This window comes from Nicotiana tabacum, chromosome 16, assembly GCF_000715075.1.
Source record: "Nicotiana tabacum cultivar K326 chromosome 16, ASM71507v2, whole genome shotgun sequence".
NCBI lineage: Eukaryota > Viridiplantae > Streptophyta > Magnoliopsida > Solanales > Solanaceae > Nicotiana > Nicotiana tabacum.
The window spans coordinates 78044072-78070608 of NC_134095.1; the positions used below are offsets into that span (position 1 = coordinate 78044072).

At 38.8% G+C, this 26537-nt stretch overlaps 2 protein-coding genes across 2 annotated transcripts; one reads left to right on the top strand and one right to left on the bottom strand.

Moving 5' to 3' along the window:
• The first annotated feature begins 523 nt into the window (after positions 1-523).
• LOC107821704 (uncharacterized) lies at positions 524-5795 on the top strand. Its single transcript, XM_075232967.1, has 6 exons — positions 524-767; positions 897-1030; positions 1615-1616; positions 2002-2196; positions 2289-2456; positions 5103-5795. Exons 1-6 carry the CDS (start codon positions 634-636, stop codon positions 5586-5588), a joined length of 1119 nt encoding a protein of 372 aa, XP_075089068.1. The 5' UTR covers positions 524-633; the 3' UTR covers positions 5589-5795.
• On the bottom strand, positions 5690-8907 carry LOC107821703 (mitogen-activated protein kinase kinase kinase 3-like). Its single transcript, XM_016648151.2, has 10 exons — positions 8502-8907; positions 8147-8401; positions 7599-7686; positions 7448-7510; positions 7205-7365; positions 7037-7112; positions 6848-6907; positions 6644-6748; positions 6153-6376; positions 5690-6059 (listed from the first exon to the last, which is right to left on the bottom strand). The coding sequence occupies exons 1-9, from the start codon at positions 8864-8866 to the stop codon at positions 6215-6217; spliced, it is 1335 nt and encodes a 444-aa protein (XP_016503637.2). The 5' UTR covers positions 8867-8907; the 3' UTR covers positions 5690-6059; positions 6153-6214.
• Positions 8908-26537: the final 17630 nt, after the last annotated feature.

Genomic DNA, 26537 nt, shown 5'->3' on the forward strand with positions numbered 1-26537 from the left:
TGCAACTGTTGTTCCCGGTCTTAGTTCTTACTCAACTTATTTTCCGCCTGTCTCCGGTTTCACGTATCACGCTATCATTCGATCATTTACTATAAACCAATTTTACCCCATATAATAATATAAAGATGATAAATGTATATGAACAGGTAGTCCTTTAGAGAAACAGGTATTTTACTAAGATTGTCGTATCTCTAATACAGTCCTACACTCCTACATTACACTCTATAGATCATTGGTGGGAGTGGGATTGAACCGATTAGTGCCAACTGCCAAACTACCAGCACAAAATGTTTAATACAATTAGCCAACAAAAAATGAGCTATTTTTACTCTGCATTCAGAATCCAAAAATGACGATGTAATTTTATGATTCAAACTTAAATAGAAAGTATTTTGCATTTTGAAAACTTAATTCTAATTTCTAAACATACCCCCCCCCCCCCCTTTCCCCCTCCCAAAAGAAAAAAAATCACATTTGCCCAAATACATAAATATGTGCAAAATTGGGGGCTTAACTTGGAAGAGAACTCTTCTGCTTTCCGCTGCCGTTTTGCCTTTTCCCCTAAACAAAACCTCGAGGAACTTACCAGAAGCACAGACGAAATAGAAGCAAATACTTTTCAGTACGATAGAGATGTCGAAAACACTGGTACAGCCGATAGGCCAAAAGCGACTTACGAATGTCGCCGTTGTGCGTCTCAAGAAGCACGGTAATCGGTTTGAAATCGCCTGTTATAAGAATAAAGTCCTCTCATGGCGTTCTGGCGTGTAAGTTTTCTTTTTTCCTCTTTCTTTTTAAGACCTCGTTTCATTGAATTTGTGCAAATAAAGTTTGTATGTTTAGAAAAAAAAAATAGAATTATTATAACGAATATGGAATTTTTTTTTGTGGTGTAGAGAGAAAGACTTGGATGAAGTGTTGCAGTCACAAACTGTATACTCAAATGTGTCTAAGGGTGTACTTGCTAAGTCTAAAGATTTGATTGCTGCTTTTGGAACTGATGATCAGTCCAAAATCTGCCTGGAGGTTTGTATTTTTCCATTTTTTTCTAAACATATAATGAAGGTAGCTGGTTTAATCATGCCTAACGTGTAAATTGCTTAAATAACTTGCACTAAATAGCATGATTATTTTCCCTAGAACACTGAAAGTACTTATTCATGTAAACTGATTGGTGTGTCACAAACTTCAGAACTTGCAATCGCTTACACTAAGGATAGTCAAAATATAAAGAAATAAACTCATGAATAAGCCAAGGGGATTCAACATATAGTATGTATAAATAAAAAGTCTTTGGACCCTAGGCTGTAATTTCCAGCAATGGGGTCAATTGACCCTCCTTGGACGAGGGTAGCTCCGTCGCTGCTTGTGATTTGTCGGATATAGAAAGGACCCTTCCTATGGTTTAATCATTTAAACTGTTCTTACACATTATTAGATACATCACTCAAGCTGTTATGGATTATCCATTAAGTTGTTTGAGCATATCTAGTAACGTGAGCTGCTTAAATAAGTGCCACTAATAGCCCGTTTGGCCAAGCTGCAAAAATCAGCTTATTTTGAGAAGTGCTTTTTTTCAAAAGTGCTTTTCTCAAAAGTACTTTTGGTGAGAAGTAGTTTGTGTTTGGCTAATTAGTTTGAAAAACACTTCTGAGCAGCAATTAGTGTTTGACCAAGTTTTAGAAAACTGCTTCTAAGTGTATTTTTCTCAAAACTTCTTCTCAAAACAGTGCTTCTGGAGAGAAGCTACTTTTTTCTGCTTCTCCAAAACTACTTCTGCTTCTCCTCAAAAGTACTTTTTTTCTTTCCAAAAGCTTGGCCAAACACCTCAATTTTTGGCCAAAAGTGCTTTTGGCAAAAAAAAAGCATTTTTGGCTAAAAAGAAGCTTGGCCAAACAGGCTATAAGTGCCCCAAACCTTACCAAAATCTTTCCGAACTCGAGCCAACCAACCCGATAACACTTAATACGGCTGAACAAGAAAATAAGAAGCAGAAATGAGGGAAAAGGAGAGCTGCAAGTTGCAGGAAAGGAGAGGGAATCACAGTTTTCAAGCCAGTTCAGGGATATTGCTACTATAGTTATGCAGAAGACAATCAACCCTGAAACTCAGCGTCCATATACAATTAGCATGATTGAGCGGCTGATGCATGAAATCCATTTTGCTGTTGATCCAAATAGCAGCTCAAAGAAACAGGTAACAGCTATAGTTATTCTTGCGAGGATTTCAAACTCGTTTTTTAGTTGTTTAGGTTTAATGTCCTGCAAATTGTTTATTAACTTCTGCAGGCACTAGAGGTCATTCGGGAGCTTCAAAAGCACTACCCCATTAAACGGGCTCCCATGAGGCTGAGGATACATGTACCGGAACAGAGGAGCCCTTCCGTGTTGGACAAACTGAAGGAATGGAATGCCTCCATTGTGTCAAGAGAAGAATCTGGAAGTCAGCACTCCATAGTAAGTGACATCTACATTTGGCGCCTCATACTGTACTAACTATTATTGGATGTTATCTTTATCCAAATGCTCTCCTACCTTCAGAATATTAAAGAAATCGAACAATAAATAATACTTGCACCGAAACATTTCATTCTAAATATATCTATCCTGGAGCTAAGACTAGTGATTTCTATAGAATTTGAGATCCCATCTCTTTCTGTTGGAAATACATGCATCTGATATCCCAAGTACAAATTCTTTTAATCCTATGAATTTGACAGGAATCTGATATACCGCAGAAGTAAATGCATCTACTTCCCTTATGCTCTGTGTGATTTTAAATCATTTATAATCAATCAACTGTGGTAGCATTGATGAGTCTTCTCCATCCACTTAATTCAAATTTACCTTTGAAAGTGAGCTCAATTAGAAGGAACAGCCGAGCTCGAAAAATACATTAGGAGAGGGAGAGAGAGAGAGAGAGAGAGAGAGAGGTAAGAAAAAAAACACGTATCAGATTTAATCCATTTCTCATGCCCTTTTGTGGCTCATTCTCTTGACTTCCGGTTATATGTATTTGTGGGTGTCAACGATGTTGTATGAGATCTTTTAGGTTGTTCATGTTATCAGTTATCATCCTTTTTCTTCTTACCATGATAAAAAAAGAAGAAGTTATCATCCTGTTTCATTAGTTCAGATTCTCGGTCCTTGAATGACGTGGCCAACTTCATTAACTGTCAGTTGTTAAATCATTTAATAATTGCTTTTGTTGCAGCATAATATCCATGTGGTTGATTCTATTTAACAACATGTGTTAGTGATACTTGGTAGACATAAATATTAGGTTCTGTTCTTTCTTATAGATCAAAGATGAATGTTGAATGTCTTTCATTAACAGTTGGTTTACAAAGGCTAAAGCTTATTGAAACTTGTCAACGGCTTAGAATATCTTAGGAATTGTTCAGTCAGGTCTGTGCATAGTCGTTTGTGGTAATAATTAGTTGCAATATCGTTAATCTATTCAGGACCTTGGTTGTTAGAGTTACATTTCCCTATGAACATTTTGTTATTCCTTTATGGTGAAGCCGTGAAGGCCATTGATCCAAGTTGACTTTAGAAGCCAGTTTCATTAAATATGGCCTAAACAGTGAGTATGAGGGTGTTTGAATTGGCTTAAAAACTGGTCAAACCAGCTTAAAAGCACTTTTGGCTTATTTTTGTGTTTGGCAGACACCGAAAGTGCTTTTAAGTCAAGACCATCCAAAATAAACCAAAAGCCATAAGTAGGATATTCCCAACTTATGGCTTTGTAGCTTTAGAGCTATTTTGGTTTGACCAAGTAGATCACCTTATTATCCCTTGCATGTTTTTGTATTTTCCAAAGTATCCCTCCTCTCACTAAAAGTCCTAACCTCATTTTCTTTCTTTTCCTTCTGCCATTTCTGGTTGTTACATCCTACAAGCCATAGCAGGTAACTCTTCCGGTTTACAGTTGTGTCTTTACCTGGGCAAGCACCCTGAAAAAAAATTGTTGCTACCAATGTAATATAACCGAGTTAGCCGAATAGTAGGTTATTGAATGCAATCAGAAATGCTTGTCATAGTGGGGTCAAAGTTATCTCGTTGCATGGAATTTTTACACTCACTATGAATAGGCATTTTGATGAGTTATAGCCCTATCATCTTTGATGGCGACCCAAACTAGTGTAAGGCAATACCATCCATATTTTTGTTTTTCTCATGATTGCCAATGAAAATTACGATGTTGAATGATTGTATTTTCTAAATATATTCTACTAGTTGTTTTGCTCCTTTTACTATTTCTTTCTTCTTTTTCTTCTTCAAACATTAAATGTTTCTTTTCTTTTTCTTCTGCTTAGTATGCAAGTTCTTTTCATCTGCTACTTTTGTTAGTCTTCTCTTTTTCTACTTTATTACTCTTTTTGGAAATGATTTTCTACTTTGTCATTATGGTTCTAAACAAATTAAATACAAATTTGAATGTTGCAAATGATTTTTTTTATGTTGATTAATCGAAAATAAAAATGTTTTTTTGCATTGAAGTTACCTCTTTAGGGCCTTGTTTTACATTCTTTTGATGTGTAATTGAGTTCTTGAGTTAGTATTAGAGTTATTGTAGTTTTAATAGATTGTGTGCTCAGCTTTTCACTTTTCAGTTGAAGCCCCATGGGCGTCGTCGTTTCATTAGGCTTTTCTCTTGGAAAACACACTGCTCCCTGTATTCTTGCTTATCAATAGAAGCAGGAAGCGTCAAGAGTAGCCGTTAGGTCTCACTTTTTCTTCCTTTATTCTTCTTCTCCTTTGAACCCACTTGAGCTTCATTCATGAAAATACCATTTTATTTATTCTAAAGCTTAATGAACTTCAACAAGCACAGTTTGTGCCATCTGTACAAGTCGAATGGTGTCGTCCATTAATAAGAATTGGAGGAACCTTTTGAATCCTGGTCACCAAACTAATGGGTGATGAGAATATGAATGCTTTGAGGTGGCCAAACTAATTTTGCATCGTATACTTAGGTCAAAACTGCACTTTAATATCTTTGATTGAGTGGACAGGCTTGCTCTCATGCGCTGTTAACTAGCACAGTTGCATTTGTTTGTTTCATGGTAATTAACTACCCGTCTACTTGTTGTGTTTCAGATTTGTGAGATTGAACCTAGTCTTTTCCGGGACTGTGATGCCTTGATCAGGAATTTACAGGGGAGGTTGGAAATTCTTGCAGTCAATGTACATGTGGAAGGAGATACCTTTGTTGATCAGTACGATGATCACGAGGACGAGCCATCAAGTTTACGGAAGGATTCTACAGGTTCTGTCCTTCAGCTGAGTGAGAAAATGCAAAAGCAGACCATTTCTTCAGAAAGTGGCAATTCTAGGGGAGAAGTAAAACTGAACAAACCTGCCACAACTGGGAGTTCCGAGGGTGAAGTAAAACTGAACAAGTGCACTACTTGCAACGCTGTTGTGGGAGATTCAAAAGAATACAGAGAGCATTTTAAGAGTGACTGGCATAAGCATAATCTTAGGCGAAAAACTAGGCAACTTCCTCCACTTACAGTGGAAGAATGTATGGCAGACCTGGAACTTGGAGACTCGAAGGCTGATCTTAAAGAATATTCATTTTAAGGTTGGAACAATTTTCCTTGGCGACAACCTGCATTTTATATGATTGAAGACATATATTCTACCTGGAAAGACTTGGAAGGAAAAATAATTTAGAGAAATGCTGGCGAAGAAAATTTACCAATGAGTGATTATTTTGAATTTTATCATATTTAACAATTGACAAAAGGTGAAAAAAAGACTATCTATATCACTTTCTTGTCTCTGCTCCTCTTTGTGTGCACAAAATGCCTTTATGTTGATGCCTCCCAGTAATCTTGAGTAATGTGTCTATGAATCTGGTGTCTATACTGGTATTGAAAATATCTTATGATATATCGGATGTTATGTCTTGGCTTAGTTCTTGAGGTTCATTTCTCCAATCGAGTTCTTTCCCATCTTGCTATAGTTTGAATAGCAACTCTTGTTCATTATCGCCTTGCTCAACCGGTCTTTAAGATCCAAGCGAGCAACTTGTTCAGTCGTGTCTGTAACCTGCAACACGTTCGCAAACATTACCAATCCTGTCAATCCTGTCCTACTTCTTTCTTACGTTCAAAAGTGCAGAACAAGAAGTTCCAGTCATACCGTTAAATTGGCTGATTAGTGATGTATTCTCATCAAGATGTGTGACCTACTCTTTCTCACAACTACACCTGAACAAATGGATGATGTAGCAGCTGAGCAGCCGTGGGCCGGCGTCTTGGATTCTTCTGCAGGCAAAGTTTCAGAAAACTCTTTGCATTATCTGAGAGGTTCCTGGGAATCTCAGGGCTGTCTTTGCCATCTGCCAGTTTGAATAATGCAGCTGCCTGTCAATCCCACATAAAAATTTGCACAATCCAGTTATATCATGATCCATAGTATTATTCTTTCAGAACAAACACAACCCCGATATTTGAGCAGGCTTTCTTGAAAAGAGAAATGGAACTGTTAAAATGAAAGTTGAGAAAAAAATTTGCGCATGTGTTATGTGTGTACTCCCTTTGTCCAAGTAGTCAAAAGGTTATATTTAGTCCTGGCATTTTTTGGGTAATTTCGTCAAACAAACGTTTTAGAGCTAAGGAAATATGTCATACTTCATATTGTCCCCATGGAGGTTTAGCTGTTGCCATCTCAAGAACAGTACAACCTAGGCTCCAAATATCTACAGCAACACTGGAACATCCTGCATCCTGTACTACCTGATATAATAGTATTTGGAAACAAGAAAGGTTTCAGGAAATAAGAAACAGAAAAAAGATGTTGGAATAAACCATTTAACAAATTCTTGAGAAAATTACCTCTGGAGCCATCCAATTTGAATTTCCTTTGAAAGAAGTCATCAAAGAACATGTCTTTATCTGAGATTGGAAAATCAAATATAAACACGAATTAAAATATCCTTTTTATAAAATGGAAATCAAAACTTGGGATTCTGCTAAAAATGATTACGCTTTTGGTTCATATATTACTGCTGCATATGTACATACATGTTTAGCCATTCCAAAGTCTGCAAGCTTGATTTCACCTTTAGCATTTACTAGTATGTTTGCTCCTTTAATATCTCTGCCAAGTAACAAATTACCTTTGAGCACAGTGTACAATACCAATATTGATCAAATATTCTTCTGATAATATCATTTAGCTTTATTTTTTACCTGTGTGCGATGTTTCTCTCGTGTAAGAAGATTAGTCCAGAGAGAATTTTTCGAGTGTAGCTGCTGATAATTTTTTCTTCAAAAGGACCATATTCTTCAACTAGTTTGAGAATTGATCCTCCAGGGACATACTCCAAGTAGAGAGACAATTTGTCTCCTCTCTGTAACAAGATTGTCAATTATCACTTTTCTTGTTCTATTTTTAATTAAGTATAATATTAAAAAACACAAAAGGGGTCATACCAATTCACTTCCATAGTATTGTACAATGTTTGGATGTGAGAATTGACTGAGCAATGTGATTTCCTGTTTAACCAAGAAATTCAGATTTGGTTAAAAAAAATATCATGAAAGACCACCTAAAATTGCTTGTTTGAGTATAAAATATACAGACCTGAGTCAGCTGCTTGAGACGTTCTTTTGATTTTATGTCATTGGAGACGATTCTTACTTCCTTTATAGCACACATTTGTCCATTATCGCTGTTACAGAAACAAAGTTATAGCTATTAGTTAGGTCTCACTTCTCCATTCTTTCATATTTTTCTTTGTTATTCTTCATTTTTTCTTCTCTATTGTTATTTATGCTCTTTGAGAAATGGTCCATTTTCATGAAGACATCTGAATTATGGCTTATGAAAGACAACCCGGTGCACAAAGCTAAATAGTAACATTGTCATTGATGAGCCCTCGAGCTATTCTGGTAAATTGGTACTATCAATATCTAGCTACCTTGAAGAACATAAACATGAAAATATTTAGTTTATACACATTGACATCGTATAGATTTTTACATGATTAACATAATTATTATTATAACAATTTAATTATTTTTATCAGGGTACAAGTAAAACTTATCATAAAGAATAAATAGTTTTGACACTATGAAGCATAGAAGTTGAAGCAAAGATGTAAAATAGGATGAGTGGAAGTCATGAGATACCTATTAAATCCAGCATAGACATGCCCAAATGTTCCTCTTCCTAACAACTTTCCTTTCTTCCATTTGGACTCAAGAGCTTGCCCTACTGATTTAGCACAAGAATTTGGGGGAAGTGGAAGAGGAAGAGGATGGCGCGGATGATTACAACTTTCTTGTTTTCCAGTGGGAGAATCCAAAATCTTTCCCCATACCAATATTGGATATGTTGGTGAAGTACAAGGCGAGGTAGACTTTGAACTCTCATTGTATTTATTTCTGTTCAATTTTCCATAATATGTTATGTGAAATGAAGAAGAAGATAACTTACCCTCTACAGAAAAAGGCAATAACAAGAGGAAATATTCAACAAATTAACCTGAATGGACTAAATGACAAGTGGTCTTGAGCTAGTTCTTCGTCATCATTGAACTGATCAGATGAAGTAGAGGAAGATCCACTACTTGATCTTGTAGAGAAATGAGGTGAATCCAATGGTAAAGGCAAAGGAAGAGGACAAAGTTTTTTTTCTTTTGTACAAGTGTAGGAATGAGGAACAGAGGATGCGGAATAGTAACCATTATTAGCTGCAAAAATTGTTGGAGAATTTTGGGGTATCAAGATGGATTCATCAAAGCTTTTTGGCTTCTTTTCTCTGTTCTTCTTCTTATTCTTGTAATTTCTTGGAGGAGTTTCTATTTCTTTGGGTTGCTGAAGTGCGTGTCTTTCAAACCAAGAAGCCATTTGATTTTCAAGTGTGTATCAAAACATGGAAGTTTTTGCTCAAGTTTTGAAATGTTTGGGTATATAAGAGCATGCTAAGGCGTGTACAAGCGTGTGTTCGTTTACTAGTAGGGAGCCTTCTCCATGAGGGCCCCACAACCCCCTTCCAGAACAAGGGAGGGGGGGGGGTGTTAAGATATCATAGCTGAGTTTGTAGGTTGCATCAATAGTTGGAGACGGCTGCACCCAAGGAATAAGGATGTACTATATCGGGTAAAAAATCACGAGAGATTAAGGTTTAAATTTTGTTGAGGTAAAAAAATGTTAGATAAGTTTTTCTCATTTACTAAAGTCTTGGCATCTAAGTTACTTAATATTTGTAGTGATAGGAAATAACATGTATCCAGTAGAATAATTAAGATGCGCTCAAACTGAACCAAATATTTAATAATAGGAAAAAAATAAATAGTTGGGGCCGGCTGCAATGTTAGTAAAGATAGTTGAAGTTGACGCCAATTGTGGATTGGGAGAGGGATTGAGGGGTTGGGGCATAGAGAAGGGACAAATACTTGCCCCACAAGTTTGGTTGGGAATGGAGGTGAATATTTTTCTGTCTACTCTTTGAATATCTCACCAACTTAACAGAGAAAACAAGAACATAGTTCACTGATTATTACAAGTATTTTTCTCGAGGTAAGGTATAAGGAATAGGAAGGGAAGCTTCACTCGAGTCCATATCGTCATTAAATACGTCCTGTCCCTAGTATAAACTCCCATATTTCATATCTTATTAGTATTAGAAATTTTCTATGCTTGACTAACGCGTTGACAGCCCGAGAGCTGGAGTGAACTCTTGCAACCACATCAAAACTTACATAAACAATTAGGAGGTGGGAGTGTCACTTAAAAAGGCAGTATGGTGTTCAAGCTTCCGTTATGCGTGGTATCGAGTAGAGCGCAATTATATTGCGTCTGATGTACGCGTCCTTATCTTGCATCCAGTGACGGAAGCAAATATTTACTCATAAAATGATACAGTTGAATTTATAACGTGGTTTATAGACACGTGAATTGATTTGACCCAGAATATTGAAATTAATAAGAACAGAAATAAGATTATAAAATAAACTTAAAGGAAATGCAAGCCTGGCTTATGAATTTAGCTTCTCCAGTAGCAGAAGAGAGAACAATCTTAAGAACAAAGCAAAAGAATAATATTATAGTTAGAGAGCTGATTCAACTATTCAAGCTTTTTAGTACAGAACGTTTCATGTCTTACAATGGATGCTAATTCTCCTATACCTTTATTTAGGGAGACAAGATCCCCAAATCATGTTTTTCTTAAATGAGAATGAAACCGTCACTGATGACTGCATAACGATTGGCTATAAATGCAGATATTCTCTGTAACGGCTGCTCATTGAATGCTATCTGATATCACCCCTTGAAATCTTTGTTATCAGTTCCCCTGTCTTCTACACAGCACAGGTCACATGTTTGTATCCGGTATCAACTAATTGCTAACTCACATCTTACTATTCTTCAGTTCCACGTGCCATCTGTCACTAACCAATTTTACCGCATACATATAGTCCCCCTACGTTTTGGTAGCAACTTAGTGTTATCAGGAAGTAGATATGACCTCTTTTCTTGGCGGGAAAGTTCCTGAGCTATTTTTGACACTTGAAAGGATGCATGTCTCTTCAAATTTAATGACATGAACATATGTTATCCTGTGATTCGGCAAATATTTCTGTCGGTTTTCTAGATAATCATGACCACGATTTTTACCATCTATAAACTTCTCCACTACGTATCACTTTTTCCTTTCACTTTTACAAATCCTTCTTCTTCCTTGATTCCCCTTGGAACCCTACTACAAAATTCATCTTTTTCAGCAAAAATCTCCTTACTCAAATTTCTCACCAACATGTCTTCTAACATTGTTGTACTCGAAAACTCTGGCTTTTTCTTCGGTGGAGGCCCTAAAAAGAACAAAAACAAAGAAGTTGATGTTGAATCTGAACCTCCTATTGTGAACACCATTATTTCTCTCCATCTCGATTCTCAATTAGAACTTCAAGTCCAAAAAGAACCTATTAATCCCAAAGAAACAGACACTGGCCTGTTAGCAGGTGCCCTTCTTCTATATGTATTTCTAGCATACCCGTCGTGAAGAGAGACTGTGATTGGCAAAACATCGAAATCTTAGCCCCTAATGAGGTGGAAATGGTCACCTTCTCCAAACCAGGGTTCATGTATGTTTACACATATCCCTTCACCTTGGAAACACGTAAAGAAATTGACCTCAAAATTTTGCCGTCGGTACCAAATCTGCTTAGCACAAGTAGGTCCTTCAATATGGCGTACAGTGGTCTGCCTCTGAAAATTTTGCTCTGAGACAGGGGAAGGGAAACCCTAACTCTCGCATATATGATTAACCTCTACTCTCCAAAGATCTTCCGTGGGGAAGTACTAAACCTCAACAAATATTGCCACCACGCACTGCTTACTAGTGTTGATGATGACAATGATTGTGGCTGGATGCAACGGTTCGTTGTCATTTCCATTAGAGATATTCTCCCTATAACAACACCCGCTATTCTTGAATTGTGAAATCTTCTTCATAAGTCTTCAATCATCTTTTCTTTTCCATATTTAAAAAGACTTTCCTCCTTCGTTAACTTTGTATTTTTCTTATTCTAGCTACTTATTGGGGACCGCCACAAGTTCATAATTTGGCTTAATAGGTACAGAAAATTTGAATATTTCTACACCAGAATCTCGAAGGTGGAAAGAAATGACTAATCTTGTCCATGTCACACCTCTATTTAAGGTTATGAAACGGTCGATGCAATAATAATACCCAACAAGGAGTCAGGGAGCTATGAATGGGACTTAAGAGTATATATTGTAGTGTATGGGCATGAATTATCTCAATTTACACTTCCACAAATTTGGGTTGTTTCTAGGTCTAATTTCAAACTAATATTGCAAAGCTAAGAAATGAAACTAGGAAATTATTTTTGGTTGTTTTCAAGTTTTATAAAAAGCCAAGGGCTATGACCTTAATGCTTGTTTTGTTGGTCGGGGTGTATTATAGCTATCAACACTCAATTACCCACTCAATACCTCTCGGTCAGAGAGTGATTTTGCCCAATTTGGCTTTTTCAAGTCCAAATGATTATTGCACAAAACGGTTGATAAATGCTCAAGTCGGGTTATTATTATCTCTAGGTTGAACCCTTTAATTGGGATTATCAATCTCTCGATTGACCCAATTTCTTATTCGCCAAGTTTTCCTAGACTAAGTCTCTCTTTCTCAAGTAGAGATTAAGTCAAATATGCATGAACTAATATTTACAACCATTAATTCCACAAATTAAAACATGAACAAGGCTAAATAATAAACACCCAACCATAAACAAGCACTAACTCAAACACCCATAAGGCTTACACACTAGGGTTGGGTCACAACCCTAGTAAAGGTCTAGCTACTCATGATTGTAATTGAAGATAGAGAAGAAGAGATGATAATTAAACTCATATTGCAAAAACAAAAATGACAAAATCTATGTTAAAATAAGCCAAAAGATGAAAAACTACCTAAAGAATTAAAGAGAAAAAGCTACTGTAGATGCTGATGTCAAAAGTTAACCTGAAAATGTAAAACTCGTATATTTATACAGGGCTGGAAATTTTGGACAAAAATGCCTTTCGGAGGTTCTGCAGCCGCACAATTCCATGTGCGGTCCGCAGTTTGCTTCCGCTTGACAGGATTGAAACTCAACGGTCGCATAATTCTGGACTACGATCGTACTGCACTCTTTCTGCGGTCCGTAGATTTGTAACTACGACCACACCTTGCTCTTCTGTGGTCCGCACAATATTAACTGCGGTCACATAGCTCTTCTTCTGCGGCCTTACAATAATTGTGTGGTCCGCACTTTTGATGGTCTTGAAATGCAGACTCTCTGAACTTTGCTCCTGACCCAGCTTCTGTGGATGCATAATTAATGTGCAGACCACACTTTTTAACTTTTTTAGCTAGCCCTTCCTTCTTACTCTGCGGCCGCAGATGATATTCTACAGTCTGTACTTTTGAGCTTTTGTGCCTTTTGTGTCCTTGAGTTTAGATTACTCCTTCTTGAGTTGAATTTTATTTCGGGAGTTCACTTTCCAATATTCCTGCAATTAAGCACATTTCATCAGTTTTGGGGAACATAATTGAACACTTTTAGACTAAAACAAAAGCTAAAAGGTGCGAATAAGTATCAAAATCCCTACTTATCAACCCCCCCAAACTTAAGTCTTTGCTTGTCCTCAAGAAAATAAAATAGTTCCTACCTCCAAAAGTTAAAGGACATTATAGCAGCCATGGGTGAATCATTTACACCTTAGTTGGGACCAACAATTACCCATACCACTCATGCATTATTGACAAGGCAATAAGTTAAACTTTTATGCACATATAGCTCTATTGTGATATTCGAGCATCAAGGGTTGTCTTAGCTCATCAAGGACTTCCGTTCTACCTTGTATGTCATGGTGGATCCCAAACTCCTCCTCCTCTACTCTCCATTTGCCAAGCTCACTTAAGAATTTATCACTCAATTCAAAATTATGAAAGGTTCACTCATCTCTCTCAAGAGAATACTACAAGCACGACTTTCGATATCATAAGCTTGCCCCTCATGTAAATCACCACTAATCTAGCCCATTCGGCTCGAAATCAAGTAGCGCTTCTTTTGGGATGTAATGAAAGCTTTTGGATTAGGGATTGATACAATATGGATAAGTGGTTACACCTTTCTTAAGCACTTTCATTTAATTCCCAGCTCACACTTATACAGATTCTTTAGGCATTTTATTTTCCTTGGGGGACTAGAGAGACTTAACATCACTCTTTATTAATCATTTCATTCATATTTCTCCATGTTTGGGATCATTGCCTTTTCTCTGAATCCCTTCAACTCTTTCATTTATTCATTTTTTTGCATTTTTCTTTTTGTTATTTTCTTTTCTTTGACTTTCCTTCTCGTCATTCCTTTTTCTCCTTTTGTGACTTAATACCTTCTTTCAATTTCCTCACCTCTCCCTTAGACTTACGTTTTTGCCAATTATTTCACAAGAGTGTTAAGAAAAGCTCGAGTGCCAAGAGAGGGTCACTATAGAACTGGTAAAAGCCTATAACATGGTTTCCAAGGGAGAAAGGCTAAAGGCTTGAAGGGGTTGACTAGGGATGACATCATTGGTAGGTAATAGAAAACTCAAACGGGCAAAGGAAAGCCTAAAATCACTTCTCAAGCCTAGCAAAACTTACGATTTCGCCTTAAAACACATTCAGGAAAAGTGCTAGAACTTCCGCACAAGTACTCGGAATAGCAACAAAGCACCTCACACCTCACACAACTAGATTGTTAAAGAGTATAGATTCGAGGGCCCACAATGACCACATTCAAAATTGTAGATTACTATGGTCCAATTAGACCACTCGATGGAATCAAAGTCAACACAAGAGTCACAAAGTCACTAATTGGAGCTATTTCCTTTTAAAAATCCTTGTCTCTAACCATAAGCACGTAGTGAAATGTGTTGGTGCCAAATGAAGCATGTTTGACTCTTTGAGTTTGACTCAATCAGGTCTTTTTATTCATTATTATTACTACTACTACCTAGAAATCAAAGACAGACTCAATCCCTTAATAAGATTGTCATGCCATTCATCGTTGGAAAGAGTCACCCGATTCACACAAAAACTACCTTTGGAAAGAACCGTGACATTAAGAAACCAAACGCTTATTGTCCACTAAAACATAAAAAGAAGCTACTAACTCAAAAGGAAGCTACTAAATTAAACATTAACTAATAAGAAAACAAAATAAAGATGCTGTAAAGCAAATCTACTGAAAGCGTTACGAATATACATAATGAGAGAGGAAAAGTGAGAACATATACATCATGAGAGAAAGGAGAGAATATATACAGAATAAGGAGAAAGAAGAAAATATTGTCAGTTGTTACAAACCAAATGTCTAAAAATCATCCAAATAGCTCAAATAAACTCCACGCTCTTAATAAAAATAAGCATTGTCCTCAATGCTTAACAAAATAAGAATAAGGAAGGGTAAGAGTGAAGAGGACTCCCTATGTGGCCTTGGACATCTATGTGTCCACAACAGCGTCACCGCCCTCAGTCTCATCCAATTGGATCTCATCATCCTCAACTCTGGGAGTAGCTGGGTTGGTGAACATTTGGCGCACCACCTCAGTAGTGTCGGCAGCCAAGTCTGGCTCCTCAGATAATCTAGTGCTGATTAAGAACCCGTTCAGATGAGCTTGTTGTAAGTGACTTTTAGGCCAAAAGCCATAAGTTATAAATTCTAGCTTTTGGCTTATTTTTGTCATTTTAGATTAAAAAATAAGTGCTTAAAAGCACTTTTTACTTTATCCAAACACTAGAAAATGACTTAAAGCTATTTTGGCTTAAAAGTACATAAAATAAGCCAATCCAAACGGGCTCTAAATGTTGAGGACATACGTTGGTAAGAATATAGATTATTGGTTCCTTATATTTATTTATTTATTTGTTTATTTTATCATAACAACTCTTATTCCCTCATCTTTTAGCATTCCAGCTGGTTCCATTGGAGCTGATGGTAATGCTGGATCTATTGGTGCTAGTGTATCTGACTCCATAAATATGTCAAATGGAAGATCACCAGTTGCTTCTATCTTGGTCACCTCTCTCCTCAACCTGTCAACTGATTTCTTAGACGCCTAGTATTTCCTTATTTTCTTTACCTGCTTTCCCAGCTCCTCAATCACTGCTCCATGTGCTACTACGGTGTTCATTATAGTGGTCTGGTTCTCCAAGATCTTCTTCTATATCTCATCCACTGTCGGAGGAACCTGGGCTGCCGGAATGAATGATTGTGGTGCAACAGTACTAGATATGTCAAACAGCTTTGCAGTGGCTGTCTGCATCCAGTTGTTGAGGCTCGCTAGTGTCTGGGAGACTCACAGCACAGATAGTGGATGATTGGGCACAAGAACCGGCTTCAAAGCCAAGGTAGAACCTCTAATAGGTGCTATTGAAGGACCTGAAGAAGGAGGTGGAGGCATAACTACTGCACTATCTGAAGGCTCTGCTGAAGTAGATGGCACGTCAACTGTATCAGCAGCTACCCCGGCAGGCTCATCAGACTGGTCCGCAGTAGTAGGGGGCTGATCTTTCTTCTTTGGGTTTCCACCACCCATCAAAGAATACTAGGAGAAAGGCTTCTTCGCCCGCACTTTACTATCAAAATCCCTAAGCTCCACCCGTGCATCCGTAAAGTACTCAGTGATGGTGTTGGGATACGGGTAGGAGGTGTCACTTTGCCTGGTGACCATATATATGTTGGCCAATATCACGACATCGAAATTTATCGAGCACTCAACCATAATAGAGGCGACTAGCACTACCCGCAGAATCGAAAGATTTGTTTCATTTTGGCACAGGTTTAGTCTGCTGCACATGAATGTCTGCCATCCTTTTGCCTTAAAGTTTACGGCATTCCGCTGAATAGGAACCCCTGCTATGATCCATACTGGAGGTGGCCCTGGAGCTACAAGAATTTCAGCTAGCCACGGGCGAGCTGCATCTCCTAGTGCTAGCTTTTCCAGGTATTGCACAAGCTCCAAATCCTCAAACCCTAAATAAGTGTTCAGGATGTTCTGGTCGAATCTCACCTTCAAAATTATCACTTTTGTTACCTTGGTCCCTTTCTTTATATGCACCAAATTGTCGTAAAATTCTAGGACCAAGTATTCATTGGCATCTACCACACTCTGGGTGAACCACATCTACCCCTTCCGCTCCCGGAATTGTCTCAACACTGTCGGGTTGTATTTTTCAAGGTCTTTCAAATTGGACTGACGCTCAAGAGTGGGAAATCTCACCGGCTACCACTCTCGGAAACTCGTGAAGGCAGCCAAACTAACGAATCTATCTTCCCACACCTCTTTATTCTTTAACCTCTCAAGGCCGGCAACTCTAATATCACCCCCTTGGCCATCATCCGGAATATTACCAACATCTACTGTAGTAGCTGGTGCATGGGGGGTAGGTGTAGATGAGGGCTCCGAAGCCTGACTGTCACCTTCGAAGCCTTGGAAGTGCTTTATGGCGTAGAAGGCTCGTCCCGGAGCTGGAATCTCCCCGATGGATTTGATTGGACAACTGGCTGCACTTCAACCGAGTTGCCCTCTGATGCTTCCCTAGACGGGACATAAGAGCTTGATTCGGCGGGCTCTACATTTCTACCTCAGCCGATTATTGCCTTTTTGGTTATAATCTTTTGAAGGGCGAGAGGTAAGGCACTCTTGCCTCAGCCTCTGGAAGGGTCACCCCCCTTTGATGTATCACCGCAGCCTCAAGATCTAACCATTATCTGTACCAAGCAACAACAGGAGTCAGTTCTAGTTCAAGTGCAGATAGATAGACACTCACAATATAAACATATTTGTAGGCGGGGAATTGCAATCCACACAATTACAAGTGCGGTTGCAGACTAGCAAGTGGGTCGGGCCCGGTCTTAAATGGTCCTAGTGATCCCGGGCTTCATGGGATTTTTGTAGGAACCAGCCTGGGACTAGAACCACAAACTAATAGTCCCAAGATAAGTGGGATAGTCCCCGTCCTAAGTGGCCCAACAGATAAACTTTCTATTTTTTTTAAATTTTATAGAAGTTAGAAAAAAATGGTAATAAAAATATCTAAGGCAATGCGTTATAGTTTTTATTATAGCATTAACAAAATATGGCAATATCTTTCTTAGTATTCCTCCCCCTTATGGAATGAACACAACAAGGTGCTAATACCACCATTGAGAAGAAAATGAAACTAATCAAGATATGCCAAAATACAAGTTACATATTAATTTACATGGTATCTCTTACAAACTTCATAAATCCATTAAGGTCTGGAGGCATTTCTGTTGGTGGTGGCGGAAAAGAAGCTTGGTCATCACTGCTTCCGAGTGAAGCAGAATCCTCCGCAAGTTCAACTAGCATTTCTTTGTAAGCTTCGTCTACCTCTGGTTGTGATTCAGCAAGTCCAAAATTTCTTTTTTCTGGACAGATCCAATTTATGAAAAGTACTGATTTTCCAAGCTCTCCCTCATATATTCTCTATAATCACCGAGTTAAAGTCTTGCTTGACTGAAAGCACTCTCCGATGCCACTATTGAAGCTTAAAATGTCTCGGTCCATCCTTGAAAGAATCGGAAAGTGTTTTTCTTTGTCCTTCCACCATTCCAAAATATTAAAGGAGCCGTCGGGATTCACTTCCTCAATTCCCTGTGACAAATAATCTTCAAGCTTATTTAGTTATGAAAAATTCTCTAGTACTAGAATGTTGAGAACCCCTGAACCCGGCCCAAGTAGTAAGTGCTTTAACTCCCGCAGTTCTTTTAGATGATTGAGAATCAGAAGAAGAAGAAGGAGTTGGAACATTTGGTCTAGCCTGATCTAATACAACTTGATAAGCATTATAAATAGTTTGAACATTTATTTTAATTGAGGTTTTTGCTTACGGAAGTTTAGACAACTCCTCTTTTTCAAGTGCTACACCATTATAAATAGTTTTATACCAAAATTGAGGACCTCCTAATTTCATAGTAGGATTTAACAAGGCAGCAACACCATAAATAGGGGGAATGAGGATTTTTTTTAAACATTTGTCTCATAGAATCAATAGCTTGTTCATAAATTTTCCCACCCTCTAAATAATGAGCAAACAAATTTGCAAGTTCTGCAATATAAACTAAATAATTCGAAATAGTAAGATAATATTGCCCAGAAAATTCATTTGTAGCAATATAAAATCTTTCTAAAAGATCTGCAAGCATTTTAACATTATCCCAATCCGCATTTGTAAGATGCTCATCATCATCACTTATATGAGCATTAAACATTGAGTTTATGGGGTTTTATATTCATATGCAATAACTAAGCTTTCATACATGTAATTCCATTTAGTTTGACAAGATTTAGAAAACTTTCTTTCTCTTAGGCCAAATTCATCACATCTTTTAAAATATTCTCTAAGTCTACTTCTATGGTTTGAATAAAAAAAAGAGTTAAGAGTCATTTTAACCTTTTCAATTTCAACATATAAAATTCTCATATCATCATCCACAATTAAATGGTAAATATGGCAAATACATCTAACAAGAAAAATATTACTAAATGTAGGACTTAGTGTAGTAGTATGCAAAGTTACAACATTTGTGTTACTAGTAGCATTATCCTTTGAAACTGACATAATTTTATCAATAATGCAAAAAATATCTACAAATATCCATAACTGTGCCAGCAATAAACTGCCCTGTATAACGTGAATTAATTATTCTATAAGCAATAATGCACTTTTGCATTATCCACTCCTTTCTCGTCCCCCCTTCCCCTCCTCTCCTCTGACCGTCAAAATATTTAAAAACTAACTCCTTGCCACAAGTTTTTCACTTAGCCTTATTTTGTGGAACTAGTTGAGTGAAAAAAGGCCAAACAATAGATGTTTCTGTCCGTTTGGGACGTTGTCTAGAAAAAGTAGGGGTAGTAACAGGAGGGTCAAACGGGGCATCATTTGGATTATCATTAGTTGGGTTAACTTCAGGAGCAGGACTAGTGGGTGTATCATTATCCGATTGCGTTTCATCAAAATTTATTTTTTCATCATCATTTTTATTAATAGTTGGATTACCATAAAGAGCATTCATATATTCATGGTTTAATTATTCATCAGCTCCAACATTATGCAAAAATTGACTCTCAGTAAATTGTAATAAAGCATTATCACTATCAAGAATAGCAGGTGTAGGACGGGTATGGGGTTTGGATTGGGGAGTCGGGGGAAGAGGAGGAGGAATAGATTGGCTAATAGATTCACCACTCTTGGATTTTTCCTTATTTTTACTAAATATTTTTTTAAGGAATAAGCCATCTTAATTAATCAAGCAATACAAAGTAATACAATAAACAAAACTATAATATTAAAACTTAAGATTTGGAAAGAGTTTACCTAATTGACGAACAACTTGTTGAAAATTAATTATCGTTGAAGACTTGAAGACTTCAATTCACCAACATTATATTTTTTTCACAAATTGCAACAATAAAGTAAGCAATTATAAAAGAAAATTAGAGAGATATTGATGATTTGTGAGAAAAATAAAAGAGTGAGAGGATATTTGTAGTTGAAAATAGAGAAAAAGTATAATTATAAAAAGTTTGGGGTTAAAACAAAGTTGGGGGGGGGGGGGAGGGGAGGGTTAAATGGCTATTTTGTAAATAGCCAATGATATTTTTGGCAGAGAAACAACTACATTTTAAATGACCTAATGGGCAGATTTTTTTTTTTAAAATTAGAGCTGTTGGGCCTGTTTAGGACCGTTTGAACCGGCCCACTTCCCAGCCGGTCCCGATCTTGCAGGCCTCGAGCACTGGACCGATCCACTACCTAGCCCATCTCCCCACAGTCCTGGTCTTATACGGTTAGGACCATTTAAGCCTACAACCCATATGGGCCGCAGTCCTGGAATGGCTCACTTGCTAGGCTTATCACACAATTTGAACTTGCGGCAGCAGAGATAGAACTGCGGTCTGCACAATTTTTGAGTGCGATCGTAGATCTGAAGTGCGTTCCGCACAATTATCATTGCGGCCACACATTGGATATTCCAAAATAACAACTCTCTGAAGACAGAGATTGGGCCGTTTTGCGGCCACACACACTTTTCTGCTGCCGCGATGGAATTTCTACAATCCGCACAATTTCAAATGCGGTCCGCAAAATCATGCTTGACTAGTTGCCCTAATCTCAACTTCTGCGGACCGCACAATTTTTTGTGCTGCTGCAGATTTCAAAATAAAATCGGGCAGACTTTCTAGGGTTTTTAATTTTTTCACAAATTCGATATGGTAATAACAATTAAACATGATAATCAAAATACCCATACCCCAAATAGCAATTAGGAGTTGACCCAACAAAATTTAAACCCCACATGGATATAAAATTTACTTTTAGTGATAAATGGCTTGAACTAACTAACAAATTGAAAATTAGACTAGAAATTAAAAAATCTATGAGTAATTGAAGCATACTTGTGAGCACGTGATTTTTGCCCTATAAGAATTACTCCCATAAAATACAAGAAAAATATTTTTTTTCCATTTTTATAATTTTATGGGATTTTGTGGGAATTTGTGCTAATTGTTTGCATTTCTGTGCATGTTTATTTTTGTTAAAATCATGAAAAATGCCAAAAATGTCATGCATTGCATTTAGATTTCATTTTCATATTTTTTAGGATTAATTAGTAAATTAGTTGTTTTATTTAAAAATGAAAATCACAAAAATTGGTTCATTTCTACATTCTTAGTTTTAATTTTAGATTATTAATTTTTCTACTTTAATTTAGGGTTAATTAATTGTTAATAGATAATTAGTTTAATTTTACAAATTAGATCAATTTAGGATTTTAATTAATAATAGAAAAAGAAAAATATAAAAGAAAACAAAGAAAAAGGAAAAAGGGAATTAGGGAAAGAGGGTTGTTTTATTAGGGCCAAATTGCAAAGCCCAAATCGTTTTTTCCTCACCCATCTGTCCAGCCCAACTTTGCAACCCGGTCAAGCCCCACTTCCATACCAAAACGACCCCATTTCTGGACTCCTCCATCTCAACCATTGGATCAATGAGATCCAACGGACCGGAACTCACCCATTCCCCATATAAAACTATCCAAATCCAGCCCCACCTCCAGTCCAAACCCCATCCGTCCCCATATCTATCCCTAACCTCCAAACCATAGATCCCGCCGCCCCCAAAATCTCCACAGTCTCCGCCGGCGGCGATGGCGTAAACCACTCCAATCCCCTTCAATTTAACACCCCGGAATCCCCTTCATCTCCTCATCCCAAATCTCCAACCCGTTTCCTTCAAATCATCACCCCGACTTTTAGATCTAAATTCGGAACCCCCAAAACCCTAATTCGCCCAAACCTACCCAAAACCTTACCAGGTCGTCTCCTTGCTCCCCTCACCCCTCATGTCTTGTCGTTTTGCTCAAAAGGCCTGTCAGATTGAACCAATTCCAAATCTGGTTGAGCATGCATGAGTTTCCAAGGCGATTTGAGCCGAAAATGGGTGTCACTTGTCTGTTCTCAAGGGGAAAAGTCATTTGACACCTATTTTTGGATTTAAATCGGAGAAGATGGGTCTAGTCAGAGCCACCGATCATTCATTGCAGTAGGTATTTGTCCCTCTTCCCTTCTTCTATCTTCCATCAGCCTGCCCTTTTTAGCTTCTTTACATCTTCGATTTCTTCTACTTTTTCTATTTTTCTTTTGACCGGAAAATGAAAGGGGGTAGTTAGTCTTAATTTTAGGCTGTTAGATTTTGTCTTATTTTTGTTGTAATTAATCATCGATGTTAGTCAGTTAAGTTAGGGTTAAAATATTGCATTTGCCATCAGACTCAGTAGTTCTTCATTTTGGGTTTATTTTAATTGGTTAACTTGTGTTTAATGAATTTTGTTCCAAAGTCAGCATGTTAGTGAATCGTGGTGTTTTGATTCCCTGTTAAGATGGTCATATTAATTGTTTCAAAGGTTAAATCTCAAATAGGTTCATTTATTGATTGTTCTTGCTAATGTCAGTTCTGATTGTTCAAGTGTTGGTTTATTTCTGATTTCATTTCATGTTAAACCTATTTAGGTTTTAGAAATTAATGCCATTTGATTCGGTTTGCCTATGGATTCTGTTAGAGAATTGTTTGTTTAGTTTGTAAAATGTTCAGAACTTTCAGTGGTTTAATTGAACAAAAAGAAACTTAGGGGGGGGGGTCATGGAAGGGGTTAAATGAACAACTAAGAACTTGGGAGGTTGTTTTGAGAGTAGAAAATCAGATTTTTCTATTAGGAAAGCTTCTAGAATATGGGCAGCTGGCCCAATCTTGGCCAGCACAAGTGCTGAAGCCAATTAAAGGCTGCTAGTTGTCCCATTCAATTAAAAAAGATGCCTTTTGCAGGCTAGGAATAATTCTCATTTCTATTTTAGGCATATGGCGGGTGAACAACTTTCATTGTCTTGAGGCTGACTTGCGAAAGTGACTTGCATCTGAAACACTCCGTCGATCCCATCCTCAAAAGTCAAAAAACAGACCACCCCAGTCCACGCCGGCAACACCCCCTCACGCCACCGACCACCCACACCACCAGGTAAGACTCCCCTCCCCTTATCTCCCACGCCTCCTTTTTTCTGAAGCTTAGAAGTTCTCGTCCGACCACTGCCTCTAGTGAATTCAAGCGGAAGCTTTTACGTCGATCGTTTTTTTCATCCTCTAAAGGTTAGATCTGTCCGATTCTTGAAAACTTGGTGAAGTGTCAGTGTTCGGTTCAGTTTTAGTTAAGAAAGTGACTGCAAGCGTCACGATTGTTTGTGGTATTGCAAACTCTTCTCTACTTTTCCCTGCATTCCCCCTACTACTGTCAGGGCTACACCAGTGGTAGTGGTGACAACCCTTTTTGGTTTTTGGGTCGTGGTATTTTCTGTGTTTTCAAGGAAATTCTCGAAGTTGTTGGAGACAAGTTGGGAGCACGAGAACTAGCAAAGGAGAGCAACCTGGATGAGCGTCATCAAAGGGCGGTGGGAAGCGGTGCGTGAGGGTACAACTACATCGAGCATAGCAAATCAACACAGGTTTGGTTCTCGGGAGTTAGTACCTCCCGTTCTACTGTTCCCCTTTTGGTGTTAACTAAATTGATGTTACTTTAGTTCACATTAGTTCAATCATTCAACTGGTGTACTAGTAGTCACTTGTTTCCTTCCAGTTTGATTCGTTGTCTGTTGTGTACTAGCGAGTCTTCTTTAGATTGTCGTAGGTGTAGTGGCTGCAGTCTGGGATAATAGATTAAGGGCATGTCCTCGGGTGGGGCAGAGTGTGGGGCAAAGTGTAAGGCCGGGGTCAGGGGGTGGGATGGGAGGTAGGGGAGGTAGAGGGGGCAAGGGAGCCTATAGGTTGAGAATCGGGTCGTGGAACGCAGGTTCACTAATGAGTAAGTCTATAGAGTTGGCGAAGATCCTTCATAAGAGGAAGATTAATATAGCGTGTGTCCAGGAGACGAGGTGGGTCGGATCGAGGGCGAGAAACGCGGATGGGTATAAGTTGTGGTACTCTGGAGTCCTGAGGGGTAAGAATGGAGTGGGTATCCTAGTAGATAGCCATCTTAGAGAGTCGGTGGTAGAGATCAGGCGGGTGAATGATAGACTAATGACTATTAAATTGGTGGTGGTTGAGTGTACTTTAAATGTCGTTAGCGCGTATGCGCCGCAAATAGGCTTGGATGAGGAGATTAAAAGGCATTTCTAGGAGGGGATAGATGACATCGTTCATATTATTCTGCCTTCCGGGAGGTTACTCATAGGAGGAGATTTCAATGGTCATATTGGGTCGTCTACAGGTAGTTATACTGAGGTGCATGACGACTTTGGTTTCGGGGAGCGAAACGGAGGGGGTACTTCACTGTTGGACTTTGCCAAGGCATTCGATCTAGTGATTGCGAACTCAAGTTTTCCGAAGCGGGAGGAGCATTTGGTTACTTACCACAGTTCGGTGGCGAAGACTCAGATTAACTATCTCCTCCTCAGGAGATGCGACAGAAGGTGGTGCGAGGATTGCAAGTTTATCCCAGGTGAGACCCTTGCAACGCAACATAGGGTGTTGGTGATGGACATTGGTATTATGATAAGGAGGAAGAAGAGGTCAGTACGAGGTTGCCCGAGGATTAGGTGGGGCGCCTTGACTAAGGATAAAGCTAAGGAGTTGCAAGGAAGTTTATAGGCAATGGGAGCTTGGAGAAGTAGTGGGGATGTAAACACTATGTGGTCGACGACGGCGGACTGTATAAGGAAGGCGGCGAAGAGGTGTTAGGGATATCTTCGGGCCGCACCGGTGGCCACAAAGGAGACTGGTGGAGGAATGCAGTTGTCCAAGGTAAAGTGGAAGCAAAGAAGGCGTCTTACCTGCAGTTAATAGGGAGCACTGGCGAGGAGGAGAAGAGAGCGAACAGTGAGAGGTATAAGGTAGCTAGGAAGGAGGCAAAGATTGCAGTAACGGAGGCTAAGACGACAACTTTTGCGCGTCTGTATGAGGAACTGGGGAACAAAGGCGGGGAGAAGAAGTTATTCCAACTCACTAAGGTGAGAGAGAGGACGGCTCAAGATTTGGACCAAGTAAGGTGCATAAAAGATGATGACGACAAAGTTTTGATGGGGGATGACCAGATTAAGAGGAGATGGCAGACATACTTTCATAAACTTCTAAAAGAAGAAAGCGATCAGGATATTGTACTAGGTGAATTGAGGAATGCTGACAGTCCCCACGAATTAAGTAATTGTAGGAACATTGTGGTCGATGATGTCATGGAGGCAATGCGTAAGATGAAAAGGGGCAGAGCTACCGGGCCAGACAAAATTCTGGTTGAACTTTGGAGGTGTGTGGGCAGAGCAGGCTTGGAATGGCTTACTAGGTTGTGTAATGTTATATTCAAGACTAATAGGATGCCTGAAGAGTGGAGGTGGAGTATAATGGTTCCGTTGTATAAGAACAAAGGCGATATCCAGAGCTGTAACAACTATAGGAGTATCAAATTACTGAGTCATACCATGAAAGTCTGGGAGAGAGTGGTAGAAATGAGAGTGCGAATGACAGTGTCTATTTCAGACAACCAGTTCGGGTTCATGCCGGGGCGATCTACCACAGAAGCTATCCACCTTATTAGGAGGATGGTGGAACAATACAGAGATAATAAGAAGGATCTCCACATGGTATTTATTGATCTAGAGAAAGCGTATGACAGAGTTCCTATGGAGGTCTTATGGAGCTGCTTAGAGGTTAAAGGGGTCCCGGATGCCTACATTAGGGTGATTAAAGACATGTATGATGGAGCTAAGACTCAGGTTAGGACAGTAGGAGGCGACTCTGAGCATTTTCCGGTTGTTACGGGGTTGCACCAAGGGTCCGCGTTAAGCCCTTTCCTATTTGCCCTAGTGATGGATGCACTAACTCATCATATTCAAGGGGAGGTGCCATGGTGCATGCTATTTGCTGATGATATAGTTCTAATTGACGAGACACGAGGCGGCGTCAACGAGAGGCTAGAGGTGTGGAGACATGCCCTTGAGTCTAAAGGTTTCAGGTTGAGCAGGACAAAGATGGAATACCTCGAGTGCAAATTTGGGGCCGAGCCGACGGAATCGGGAGTGGAAGTGAGGCTTGATTCTCAAGTCATTCCTAAGAGGGGTAGTTTCAAGTACCTTGGGTCAGTTATTCAGGGGATCGGAGAGATCGACGAGGATGTCACATACCATATAGGGGTAGGGTGGATGAAGTGGAGGTTAGTGTCAGGAGTCCTGTATGACAAAAAAGTGTCACCGTTACTAAAAGGTAAGTTTTATAGAGAAGTGGTTAGGCCTGCCATGTTGTATGGGACCGAGTGTTGGCCGGTTAAGAACTCACACATCCAGAAGATGAAAGTAGCAGAGATGAGGATGTTGAGGTGGATGTGCGGGCATACAAGGATGGATAAGATTAGGAATGATGATATTCGAGAGAAGGTGGACGTGGCCCCCATAGAGGACAAGATGC